The sequence below is a fragment of the Agelaius phoeniceus genome, chromosome 12 (genome assembly GCF_051311805.1).
Source record: "Agelaius phoeniceus isolate bAgePho1 chromosome 12, bAgePho1.hap1, whole genome shotgun sequence".
Lineage (NCBI taxonomy): Eukaryota > Metazoa > Chordata > Aves > Passeriformes > Icteridae > Agelaius > Agelaius phoeniceus.
Window position 1 is genome coordinate 12,913,614 of NC_135276.1, and position 14,062 is coordinate 12,927,675.

The following is a 14,062-nucleotide window of genomic DNA, read 5'->3' on the forward strand; positions in this document are numbered from 1 at the left end:
TACAATTTTTGCTGAGGAAATGGAGTTATCTGCCATACCCCTTTTACTCATTAAATTGGACACAAATGATGGTGCAAATTATGACATCAACAGAAATACTGTCTGCTTGATTCCTCAAGACTCTGGTCTCTGCAGTATCTTCTCCATTACATTTATTAAACACAGCAAGGTCATGAGCAACTTTGGTTTGTTTCCTCAAGTCCTGTATTATACACTAGATTGGAAATTCAACTGTTCTGGTGACAATGTCTGAAATATCAGCCTGTTTTTTTATCACTGAGTGATTTTTAAATCAATTCTTTGCTGCCTTAGTTTTCTTCCTTCCATTGGGAACCCTACCTTATCACTGTCTCAAGTCAGCATAATGGGTGTTCTTTTACTTATAACACTTGGAGAAACTCTCAACCATTTTATGTACAAAATCCCACTGTTGCCAAGGTACCTTCATACATTCCATCTCAGTTTTTTAAACAAGATTATAATTCTTTTACTCTTTCTAAATGCCCTTGTTACCATAATCCACATAACCTCTCCTTAGTTAAAAAAAAAGATCACTTCATACCATCTCCTTGAGCCTGACTTAAACTGAATCTTCAGCATGATTGTTATTATTTTTTAGATGCATCTTCATTTTACCACCAGCGAATTTTTCACAATTGATCTGTTCAGAAGACCTCTCTCTCTCTCTCTCTCTAAAGAGCTTCCATCTTCTCTCTCATTCTTCATTTACATCTTCAATCATCACTCAGACCCTTCCCATTAGACTGTCCTTCCAAATCTGACCCCTTGGCATGCTGGCTTCATACACCATCCTGCACACAGGAAGCCCAAACTGAATAGAATATTCAGTAGAACTAGTGACTGGAAATATAGTATTGATTTTGCAATTGCTAGGGTACATTTTCTTCTAGATGGTTCAGATGATAGAGAAGTACTACTGGCTTTTTACCACATTCACAGCACCAGCTCCATTGTCCTGAAATAACATACCTATGAATTACTGCAGACAATGCAAAAATAAAAGTGAACTTTCCTGCTGACCTACTGAAGTGCCACTTTAAAGTCCCTCTCAAACACTGTACACTTTCCATAGGAAGTAAAGGAGTGTAAGTTTATATGCAAGTTCTTCACAGTGACATCCTAGTTCCACAAAGATAGAATAAGCAGAACTGGTGCTGCAGAGATGTGTGCTAATTCAAGACTCCTGCATTGCTAACTTAAATACAGCTAATTAAATGACAGCCAAAAATCACTTTCACCACAGCTGCACATTCAATGCAATCCCTTCTTTACAGACATGTTCTAAATCAAAGCATTCCTCTCACTTTCTCTCTTCTCATATTGTGTTTCCATTCCAGGAGTAAAACCTCCAGCAAACAACCATTTCCTCAACAACAATCACAACTGTACTTTGACAAAACACACCAGAGACTACAGCACAGTGCAGAAAAAACTCTCCAGTACATTCCCTGTGCCAGTGAGCAAGAGCAGCAGCTCCAGAGAGACTTACTTGTGACTGGAAATATAGAATTGATATCATTCCCTGTGCCAGTGAGCAAGAGCAGCAGCTCCAGAGAGACTTACTTGCACGGGAAGAGCGCGTTATCTCCATCAGCTTGGGGAGGGAGCGGATGTGACCTCGGAAAGCTACTCTGGGGAATTCCTGCCCCAGCTGCACCCGGGGACACTTCACATCCTGAGGCACCAAGTCTCCTGGGCAAGCACCATCCTGTGACATGTGCACACTGCTCCACATCCTTAGTTATCAAGTCTTTGGTCCTGGCCAGCAGCTATGGTGTTAGTTTTTTCATCATGCAAGATTGATTTGCAAGGAACATTGCTCAAAGAAGGAGCTAAGTACTCTGCAACAGAGAATAATTTATTTGCCTTAGTCCCTAATTAATCTCAAATGTTGAGGTATTCAAGTTGTATTCCAAGTAGGTTAATGTTTCCTCTTCACTTGTTTCATTGCTTCTCAGTCTTCATTATCTTTCAATAATTAAGGCATTTTATTTCTGAATGCTACCAGTTCTCTTCCAAAACAGATAATTCTATTTTCAAACACCACATCAACTATATAGTTTATCTAAACATCTCCAGCAGAGTTCCCTGAACATTCTACTCCCCTACTCAGATATGGGCAGAGGTCCAGAGAACAAGTTCCTCATCCTGTGGATAACCTGAGTTCCTTAAAACATCAGAGATGATCCATGGAACAAAACCTAAAACCCTCAAGTGTGCATGCTCCCACACATGCAAACACACATGCTCAGGAAACAGAATAAAAGCAATAAATGGATGTCCAAACTTCTGCATCACAGCCAAGCAAAAACAGTGTGACTAAACCGTAGCAGATATTCTACTGACTGGTTTTACTTTGCTCTTCTCCAAAAGGCTAATGTTGTCTTTACTAAAGAAAAATAAAATTAAAAAGTATTAAGAACACGGAGGACACTATTCATGCTACTGCTTTCCTTCTGGAAGAGGATTAGGCCAGACAGACACAGTTTCACTGCTTGACAATGCTGAATGCAAGCCTTTTGTGCAAGCCATTGTGTTTTCTTAAGTAACTGAGGGATGAAATCCAGAATTTAGAGAGAATGACAAACAAAAGACATACATGAAAGTAACTAAAAGACAGATTAGAGAGCATAAATGAAAGCTGAACAATTCAGCACAGTGATACATACTTTACACAATATTGTAGAGAAAAGACCAGGAAGCTTCACAATGATATGGCCTACTCTGCCAGACTAAAATAATCATTGAGAAGGTGGCAAGAGCAGTTGCATGACTTGACCTGTCGAGGTTTTATTTTTCTCTACTACCAGTTTCTAAACTCCCTTACAAAAAACCACCACTCCCCTACTTCATCACATTCAGATAAAGAAGCAGAAATTAGTACATCTTTAAAAAACTCCAGACTCTGCCATCAGGACATGACTAACCCAGAAATGCTCACCTACTTATGGAAACTTCATCTACCTGGCAAGTTAAGACGTGCTGAAGGCACAGATGGACAGAGCCTGCCCTGCTTTAGTCTGACCCACACAGATAACAAAGTGAACAGAGCAACGCCAATCAAGCTACAGCAAGGCTAAAACATTTCAGAAAAAGCAAATTCTGAAGAGGGCTGAACTTTGCTAAGAAACTTCTGCCACTTTGCTTCTCCGGGCACATCAGAGCCGAGCTGATGGCAGCTGGCAGAGGCACCCAGAGCCTGCCCCCAGCAGCTCAGGGGGAACACAGCCTCCAACACTCTCTGCAGGCAGCAAAGCTGCACAGAGCTCCAGACACTGCTGCCACAGGGGAAGGTGGAATGCAGGGCTGCCTCAACCCTCCCTGACCCAAGTACCAAGTCTTAAGTGAGGGACTAAATCTGTTCAGATCATTTCAGTGCAAATCAGAGTTCAAGTCAGAGCTGGAACTGAAATGCTCAGCTTGACCAAGAAACACATTGGTTTATTTACCCCTTGACAAACAACAAACAGCAGGTATTTCCTAGAAAACCAGCTCAAAGGACAGCCCAACACTCCTGCCCTCAATGTAATTTAATTTCTGGAGCAGTGTAGAGTTAGTATCTCACTTGTAATTGTACTATACGTGTACAGGCTCCTTTGTGTCCACCACAGTAACAAACACTGTGATGAAATAGCCTGTCTAGCAGTTAACACCACATTTTGCAGTTATTCAGATACTATTTCACAAGTATTACTGGCCACAAAACCTGGGATAGTTACAGGCACAAACTGAGCCATTTTCATGCACAGGGAACGCTACTTGATTTTTTTTTAAATTACAAAAAAAAAAAATTCATACTTATAATATTTAATCTACCAGTAACACTGGAATCTAAGATTAAAATCAGAGTTGATACCCAAGTAGCTGCTGCAGTTTCCCTTAATATGAGCAATCTAACAGCAGGCTGTTAAAGCCAACTAATCACAAAGGCTCACTTCCCACTCAGGAGGAGATGGCTCAATTAGCTGACCCCTGGAGTGCCCCTCCTGTGCATGCACCTTGACACGCTGCAAATTACCTCTAAAGAGAGCCCAACCTAAATAAAACCCTGATTTACAGATATTTTAGGACAGGCAAAATGTATCCCACTTTGGAAAGCAAGTTAATTCTGTTCTGACTTATTTGTGCTTCTCAGATGTTCATGTGTGAGTAAGTTCTGCAAATTTCTACACAAGTGGTAATTCAGACACAATTTACTTTGATTTTTGAGCACAAAATCAAAATATGGTTTGCTGCACTTAACTGTTCTCATAAGACCTAGAAGCAAATGAATACACCCAAGGTAGGTATTCTACTAGGAAAAAAAAATGGAGAAACAATGGGATTGCTCCAAACAGAAATCATTGCATAATCAGGTTTTATTAGTCAGATTATTTTGAGGGCATTTATTTGTTCACAGCCTTATGGATAAATTTTTCATATAAAAAGCTGTCCATGCCCATTTTTAGCACACTTTGGGGGTTTGGTTTGTTTTTAACAGCTCTTGAGACACCATTTCCCAGATGTCAATGAGGATCATGCTCACACTGTTCCTCCCAAAGGCTGTGTGATGCTCAGGGTGCTCTGCTCATCACTCACAGGCCAGCAGCACCTGCAGGTCTGGGAATTGCTGAGAAACAGAAAATCCTCACCAAGCTGCCCAAGAACCCTGGTATCTCCAATGTCAGCAGCCAAGCACTCAGGAGTGCTGCTGGAGTAAACCAAGAGACTCCCATTCCAGGATAACCTAAGAAACATGCAGCCAACAATTTGATTTCAAATACATTCCAGGTCTGCTTCTATTCATGTGGTTCCTCATATGTGGCTGGACTAAACAAAACTCATCCATTCTCAGAACTGTTATGGAATATTTTTCTTGGTTCATTTGTGAGGCTATACCAAATAATTCAATGCACAATTATGCTTTTGCAGATATTACTACCTTGACATTTCATTAACAGAAATCAGACATTGCTTCTTTTCTTAAATTACTTTCAACAATTTAGCAAAAATCCTAATCCAACATCAGCAGCAGTCCAAAATAAAGATAAGTATTTCTAATAGGCTGCTTTTTTTATTATTGCTTAAATTTGTTTCTCCATGGATAACACACAACTAGCCAGAAACACAAAGAATTTCTAAAATGAGAATTCTGGTTACAAACTCATTTATGGCAGCAGAACAGGCTGCTGACATTACAGGATCTGATAACAAGGAATACTTATTTCCCCTTTAGCTACAAAGTAGTCAGTAGTACCCAAAGCACTTTTTTCTTGAAAAAACAGAAAGTTATGATTTAACATCCATATTTCAAAAACTGAAAACAATAATTCCTTTATTTTGCAGTAGGAAAAAAACAAAAGTAGCAAAGAGACATTCCAAGCTCAGAAAAAAACATTTCTCAAAATGTTTTGAAAACTCCACTAAGTTCTTGTTTTGAGGCTGGGCTGGTTTAGGTGTGGGGATTTTTTTAATAGGATTATTATATTTACACCAGAAATAGGAGAAACAGGAAATAACCACTACTGCATCTAGTTAGACAAAACTCATTCACACCACAGCTAGGCATTGGTAGTGAAATAACCAATTGAAATCTTTTAATGCCAATTCACACAAGACCTTGGGCTACCAGGTCATTTTCACTGAAGGTGGAGGAAAGCACAGGCTGTAAAATCCCAGCTGACCCAGTATTTTATCAAAATAAAGGCCAAAGTCACTCTAGATAAGAACCCATGCAACAATGAGGCTTATGAGAGGAAAGCACAGTAGAATGAAAGGACAGATCTTTCCCTGGAGAGCTTTGAGATCCTCTGTACTTGAAACACAAAAAATCAGTTTCACTGGCAACACTGAACACTCACTGTCTGCTCCAGACACGTTTCCATCAGAAACTGCAGCTTAAACACCAAACTATTGACATCCATGCTCACATTACCAGTATATTATAACATTATGATGCTATGTAATAACACTATTTACTTCACTGTTAATTGACACTGTCAATATAGTTTTGAGTTCACTGGATTCTACCCAACTAGTAAAGCTGTGATTCTTAAGACTTATTACATACGACATTGCAGTACACATTTATCATCAGCAACAGTGATGGCACCTATAAAAGTGACACAAACAAAGCATAACTGTACCCAGAAACGAAAATAAAAAGCTGTATTATTGATAATATAGCCATTCCTCTGAACCAATTCAGAATTTAAAAGATGGCACTTGCTTGTGCTCTGCTTGAAAGGAACAGCCAAAACTTTCCCAGACAATATCCTATGCAAAAGATAAGCTGGAGCAGAGTACAAAAATAAGTATACAATTAAGCACAGATCTTGGATTTATCCCTAGATAAACACATGTGAAGACTTCTACTGTACTTTTCAAAACTGGATTAGAGAACAGCCTTGCCCATCAAGTTGTCTGACCCTACACAACTCAAAGGATGTAACAATTTAATAACCCTGTGTTTCAGAAAGCATTATGACTATTTTTCAGTTAAGATACACTGATAGTTGCAGAACACTTATAATTCTTTGCAAGTGCTAATATCAACATAAAACACTTACCCTTTAGCAACAGTTCTTTGACATTTTCAGTAACTTGATTTACCATTATTCGTCTTCCAGCTCTTAGCACATGCTTTAGTAAATGCTTCCTCTGTGAAGTCTTGAGGATAGGACAACTTTAATAATATTGTATTTCCAAAAGAACTGTTTCTACCTACTATGACAAAGTGCTGGCTGCAATGTTGAATTGGACTGATCTCTTCCAAGAAGAAAAAGGTCCTTACAGAAACTTAAGCTGACACTGATATAATCCTGGCATTATAATCCTTTCAACACCAAGAAAATACACAAATATCAGGATCTTAGAGAAAATGCTGCTTGTGAAATCCAAGCCCAGCCACAGTTAAGAGGCACACTGCAGCTGTTTGCACACTTATTCAGAAAAGTGTGCCACAAATCTGCTGCTTGCTGAGTGTGGAACCAGAGAGGGTTTTAAACCTGCTAGTGCCATGAAAAGTGGAGCTCTGTGACGTTTGCCCTGCAGGCATTCCAGCTTTCAAGTGAAAACAGTGATCTGTTTCTTTCCATCTTCAATACATTAGACTAGGATGACCCATTAATGGATGAACCACATGTGAGATCACAAAAAAAAAAAAAAATAGAAACAGCAGGATGAAATGGGAGGTTTATATAAGATACACAAGAAATACTAACTTACTGATTCTAAGCACTTCATAATTCCCAGAGCCCCCACCATTCTGCCCATGCAGAAGGAGATGCTCTGCATACCAGCACACCCCTCACTAAGACTTTGCTACATGATGAGGTAGGTGCAGTCACCAGGAATGCCTGTGCAATTAAAGATGCCAAGGCACTTTTGAGAAATTGGATTCAGGAACTCACATCACTTGGGAGCTTTCATAATATAACCTGATAACCTGTCACTGCCAGATGAAACAAAAATCCCACTATAAAAACAACCTTTATTTCACTGTAATCCACTTCACTTCAGAGGTTCTTTCATGTGCAACGGCTCCAGAACCATTTCTCACGATTATCCTCCCTGAAACTCCATCCCTTCACATGCATGAGGGCACCTCAGATACAGCACACTTTCTATCAAAACACAGGGAGCAGCATTCTGGTATTTTCCCTGCCTCAGGAAAAGCCTCCTGTCCTGCTACAAAATGTTTCCACTTTCTCTGCAAGACTGCAACATACATCTATGAGACCAGTATGCAGATTCCATGCAATATTCAGTTCAAACTCACATTTCTTTCTGAGACCAAATACAGAAAATTCTTTTCAGTCCTACACATGTGCAACTGACCACGGCTTCACAGCAGAAAAGAGAAAACAACAAAAAAAGCCCAAAACGACACACCACTATTTTGGATGTACCTGTTCCCTCCTCCAGCTCAACACAGGGCAAAGAAACAATTGTACAGGCACAAACCATGGAGTGAGAGAAAGCAGATGGGAACAGTGACCACTAAAAGCCAGTATTGCCACCACCTCAAAAAACTTCCTACAGGGAACAAGTGGAAAGAAATAAGGTAAGAGCCAGGATGCTAAATATGCTCCAGAGATGCAGAAAATGACAGAAGAAAGAAGATTTAATTATTTTAAACATTTCAACGTATGTACATTCTGTGTATTGCATATTACACAATGTACATTCACAGACATCTATCTACTATCATCCATTCCTGGAAGACAGCAGAAAGACATTGGTAGCCACTTCCAAGCTGACTGTAAAACCCCGAATGTGATTGGTTTTAAATCAGTTAACTCATACAGAAAGTGCTGAACATCAGATATTTCTTCCATTTGAGAAGTACTGTGTTCCATGTGGAAACAAAGTTCATGAGAGTTTGGTTTTTTTTAAGCCAAGGAAAAAGGAAAGGGGAGGGTGTTTCAAGGAGGAGGAAAAAAAAAAAAGAAAAAAAAAGTTAAGCAAATCCAAGGATGACCTTTCAATGTGAAGTGCTACAAACAGCCAAAACTCACTAAAACTCTGGTCATAATACTTAGAGAAATTACAAATCAACATGATACTTCTCCAAGCAAAGAGAGTCACTCCTTCCCACTGAACATCTCAGAGGGTGGAGAGAGCTCTGACATTGCACATGATAAAGAGAAAACCACTGCTCTTCTTAAATACAAATATTTTGACACACATTTACAAAGAGCCCACAGGTCTCACAAAACAGCAGCACACATTTCCCACGGTGCAGCACAGCACAGATGTCAGATATCTGGAGAAGCCACAGTGGCTTTTACCATCATTTTACAGAAAGTTCATCTGTTTGCAAGAGCACCAGAGCAAAGTGGGTATAACACAATAGCTTAGAGAAACTCTTCAAAGAGCAATCAGCAACAGTAGATCACTTTTCTGCTTCACCAGTCAGGAATTAGGCAGTTGAACACAATCTAAGTCAGAAAACACTCCAAGATGTAGAACAGTGAGTTTGCTCCTGCTAAATATATGCTTCTACCAAAAAGTCTACAATACAGTTTCTTAAAAGGGCAAAGCCAAAATACTGCAATTAAATAATTCTCTCTGTGTTGCCTTGAGTCACAGCTTTAAAGCTCCTTGCATGTGTGCTAAAAGGCATTTTAACACAAGGCAGATAATCATCCCACTGTCTGTTACACAGAACTGGGATTCACCAAACATGGCTCAACTGTACCTCCTCTCATGACTGGCCACCATGTGTCAGAAATTAACCCCTGACATTGTCACCAGATTTCCTGGAACACAAACACATCAAGAGTGAGTGGTTTGTGCTGGCCTAGACAAAGAAGACAAAGTAAAAGTTCCATGCAGGAGCTGAAGCAAGGATTGGCTTGTGATGCTCTCAAAGCAGCCCTGCCCCAGCACAGGGTGCAAAACACAAACAGGAATCAAAAGGAAAGGAAAGGATGCTGTTGAGGGGATGGGAGTGGCCAAGTGGCACTACTGCCAAACACTTCACATTGTGAAATCACAGACTGGGCAGTTAAAACCTTAGCAGAACAAAGCCCAAAAGATACAGGAGCAGAAGGTTCTAAAATCAGATCTGCAAGACAATTAATGAACTTGTACCTTTGTGTCAGTTCTAGACACAAATAGATACTACAGCAAGTGGTAGAAAAAGTAAGACCAATTGTACTATTTAGAAGGGGATCAGCAAGACAAAGCTCCTGAATGCAAAGGGGAGGCAGAAGAGAAACAGTAACGTGCTCTCCTCCATCAGAGACAGCAGCAGCTCTGCCATCCTCTAGAATTACCCCCAATCCTGACTCAGATCTGACCAGAGCTGGACTTTGCACACAGTAACTAAGCTCAGGGCTACTCAGCTTGCAGAGACAGGGTCATAAAACAAAGTAGCATTGCTATAGATAATTTCATGGAAAACAATTATACTGCAAGGCATAAAAACTGTGTTTAACTGCAGCAATCAGCAATGTAAAGCATGCAAGAGCAAGTCTCAACAAATTTGCCCTTCTTAACTCAGCAAATGAGCAGCTTCTAATGGCACACCATAAAAATCCTTTTTTCCCTTTGACATGGAAGTGAAAGTCAGAAGGTTGTATGGTCTGCTTCATGATAAGAGGGTAAATGCAGTGATTGAATGATGTTCCTAATCCCTCAGATAAACAGAAGGAATTGCTGGCTACTGGTAGGAGATGAAACTGAAGGCTGGTAATTAGACTGCAGGGAAAAAATCCCATGTAGTCTTGTTGAGGCATAATTACCTTGAACCTATGCACAGCACAGAGCGCCTCTGCCCTACACCCAGCCCTGCCAGGATGTGGTTACACAATTCCTGCAAGGCAGCCTCCAGCAGCAGCTCCCAGCTTTGATTCTCCTTCTGAAGCAATCGATGGATTGCATCCTCATGACAGGACAGATCATGTGCCAATCGATGAAAGAGCTGGGTTTCTAGGACAATGCAGGTCACTTGGGTGGAGAGAAAGGAGCAAATTAGGCATTCTGCATTCAAGAGGATGGACCTGTGGGCCAAAAACCCAGGAGACATGAGGCAAACCCAAAATGTGAATACCTGTGGAAATGCTGACCATGCCTTAGACAGAGGAGCCTCCTGGCACAGCACTGTGGCCATCACACAGAGGTGGGATGATGATCACCCTTTCTGCACCCCCAGCCACCTCCTCCCTCACCCCCTGCCCTGCCTGGCACTGGCCTCTCATCTTCTGCTCAGCAAAATGCCATTTCATTTGTACTTCCCATAAGTCTAAAGCTGCATCCAGTCAGCAAAGCATAAGTGCCAAGTTATCAAACTTCCCCATTCATCCATCAGCTAATCGAGTAAAAGCTTTTTGGGGCAATTAGCACTTTATTCTGCATCTCTCTGTCCTACAGAGCACAAAGAAGATCAAAAGATGATTAAGAAAGAACTCCACCTGGTACCTTTAACAGCAACAAAAATTTGAGAAAATGTATTCCCAGATCTGTTCTGACCTGTACCTCTGCTGCTTAGACATGATTTAACACTGCTGGAAAGTAAACAACTTTCTTTTCCAAGCCATACCTAGAACCCACCACAAAATCTAAAGCCCTATTAAAAGCCTGTTAGGAAAAAAATACTACTCCATTCACTCCAAGAACATCTTTATATGCTTCAGAAGTGACAGTTGTGAAATAGCGTTTAAAATAAAAGCTACAGGGAACAAATAGGCCGTAAACAGGCTACAAAATAACCTCCAGAGACAGTTACATATATATATATATACAGTTACAGTATACAAAATGTTGGCATATTCAAATTCCAGAGGTTTATCCTACATGCATTGTAAGGGCTGTATTTTTGTGTAAACCTTTTAAATTTAAAGACAGACATTTTAACTGTCATGTATTTGAGTCTGTGAAAAGACTAATTTTTGTGTGTATGTATTTTATGTTGCTTGCTTAAAACAAAGATATTGTTTGCTTGGCAATTGCTACAGCAGCCACTGTGAAAGATGCTCCATGCATGACAAAATCCAAGTATGCTGAAAGAAATCATCCAAAGCAGCTCAACTGAGAGAACAAGAACAGTACTACCCATTGCTAAGGGATCACTTGGCAGCATTTAAACAGTTGCCTATTGAAAACTAATAATTAAGAAAGAGGTTTTACTAAACCAAACAAAAAAAGAACCTCTGAAATTTTATTATCTGAGAATAAAAATCAGCTTAGCACAATTAAGAGATGCAAAATTTCCAATTCAGAGGTTACTGAAGACAAAGGAAACACCCCTAAATTGTAATTCAAATAGGCTTTAAACCAGGTCTTAAAATGGTGCATTTATCTTCTCTGTAATTCAGGTCACAGAACAAATATTTAAAGCGCAACCTCGAACCAACGAGTTGAAGACATGGATCTTTTGATCAAAGAAATCTTGCTCCATGTGTTGGTGCTAGTAGCAATTTTTCTGTTATTTAAAGCAATCTGCACGTTATTTGTTGCATCACAAACAAAAACAGATGTAAATCCTTAACTTGGTCTTGGAAGGGCAAAGTCACCAAACGCAGCTTTCCTCTCCCTGTGGCACTGGGTATCCCCCATGCTGTTACCTGCACTTCAAAACAAGGCAGTGGTCACTAACTCTGATCTTTCTCAAGGTGGTTGCTCCAACCTCAGCCAACAGCATTTATTAGACTACATTTTTAGGTTTGGCTACATTTACAAGGCTAAATTTATTAGGTTTGGCTACATTTCCTAGTCAACGAGACTGCAAACTACTTTAGTCTTCATTCTACACAGAACTTTGGAGCAAAAGCCAAAATTAAAATTTACATTGAAAAGCACGCAAAAACTTATGCTTTAATTTTGTCACAGCAGGAAAAAGAAAGCAGATGTCACTATTTTCTTTGAGGAAGAGAAACACAAGAAATTTGTAAGGGGAAATTGAATAACACACACAGATCAATTTTATACATGAGAGAGAGATGTAATACAAACACAAGACACCCAAAAATGTACTTAAAATTCTTTAGAAAAGTTCAGAGATTGTATAGGAGATATCACTTCAGCATTATTAAAATATTCCCAAGCTTAGACTCAACTCAAGTTTGGAACGGCAGCTCAGCAAGCAGAGAATTAGTTAGAAAATCCATGTATTTTCATGGATTTTCTTTTCTACAACTGCTTGGCTTTCTAATGCAGGTGTTCTCCAAAACACCAAAAATCTGCAGCTGCAAAAGACCAGCTGCAGATTTTTCTTTTGGGTTTTTTCAACAACCTTTCCTTAGGTTTTTGCACCACGCAGACACACGCACACGCGGGTAGGGGAGCTGCTTTCACATCACTCAGACATATCACAGAGATTCTTCCCAGAGCTTTTTCAAATAACTGAAATACCAGAGAACCCACAAAAAGGCCCATGTTTTCCTATATTTAGCTAGGTCTCCTGTTCACCAGCAGCTGGCACCACGATCCCCTTGGTACTGGACAGCTGCAGCCTCTCAGCTCAGCCCTAATCATTGCACAAATTAGAAGAAGTAGGAGACATGCTCAGCAAAAGTAGCAGTTTATGCAGCAACAAGAACTTTTTTGTTTTCCTAGACAAGCATTTTAATAAATTAAACCTTACTAGACTACAAGCCAATAAAATAAAACAGAGTTATCGACCACGGGCTCTAGGAAAATGAGCTCCTCAGAAGAATTCCTTTGATTCCAGGGTATAAAGAAGTATATACCACCTCCTTCACCCACCCAGCTATTATAAACAGCTAATTATGTCACAAAGCACTTTTCCACTCTCATTTTTCACATGCCACACTCTTATCTTTCCTTGTCTGAAGCAAGAGTCCACTTCTCTATGCACCTGTATTGCTGAGAAAAGCATTCTGGAATTTAGCACTGCAATCATCGCTGTGCTAATTGCTGATTGCTCAAACAGAAAGCAAAAGAATTGAAAAAAAAAGAAAAAAGGAAAGAAAAGGAAAAAAGCCCTAACAACAAAAAACCTTCCAGGACTTCTAAAGTATGACCCTGCTGCTAAGACCTCTTTCAGGATCTGCATTGAAAATCATAATTATCACTGTGGATCCCACAGGTAACTCTTTCTGAAAAGAAATCAATATTGACATATTTAGCACTGACAGGACACCTTTAATATCTCTAAATTTACACATCATACTTTTCACAGAAGGGAAACCAGATGCCAGCACAACAGGAAAAATAAACCCCTTCCCATCAAAATGCCGCTACACTGAAAAATATGCAGTCTCCATTCCATTTTCAGTAAGAGAACAATTAACAAACCACCAGAAAAGACAGTTCACTGACATCAGTATTGCTATTCTCAGGTTACTTTCTTTTCTCTGAAACAATTCAGAGGTTCTGCCTCAATTCCACCCCAGGCTGCCTCCTCTATGACCCTTCTGCAGCTTTTAGGCAACACAAAAAATGCTGAAGACGCTTGTGCTACAGAGGTTATGCAAAAATATTCCACTATGACCACCATAACAGTGCCATTTAGCCACACTGCTGCCAGAAGAAGTTCTTAAGATAACTTAAATGAAATTTGGACATGTTTCTGTTGTCCTATTTAGCCCTACTG

At 39.8% G+C, this 14,062-nt stretch overlaps 1 protein-coding gene across 4 annotated transcripts in view; it reads right to left on the reverse strand.

The window, feature by feature from the left end:
* Positions 1-14,062, reverse strand: part of SLC12A4 (solute carrier family 12 member 4) — a 47,189-nt gene that overhangs the window by 28,909 nt on the left and 4,218 nt on the right. Inside the window, exon 3 of one of the 4 annotated variants that reach the window (XM_054640904.2) lies at positions 1,585-1,862. The exons of the other annotated variants lie outside the window; for them this stretch is intronic. Within the exon in view, the coding sequence (XP_054496879.2) occupies positions 1,585-1,756 (172 nt within the window). The 5' untranslated portion in view covers positions 1,757-1,862. The remainder of the gene's footprint in view (positions 1-1,584; positions 1,863-14,062) is intronic. 4 annotated transcript variants of the gene reach the window in all.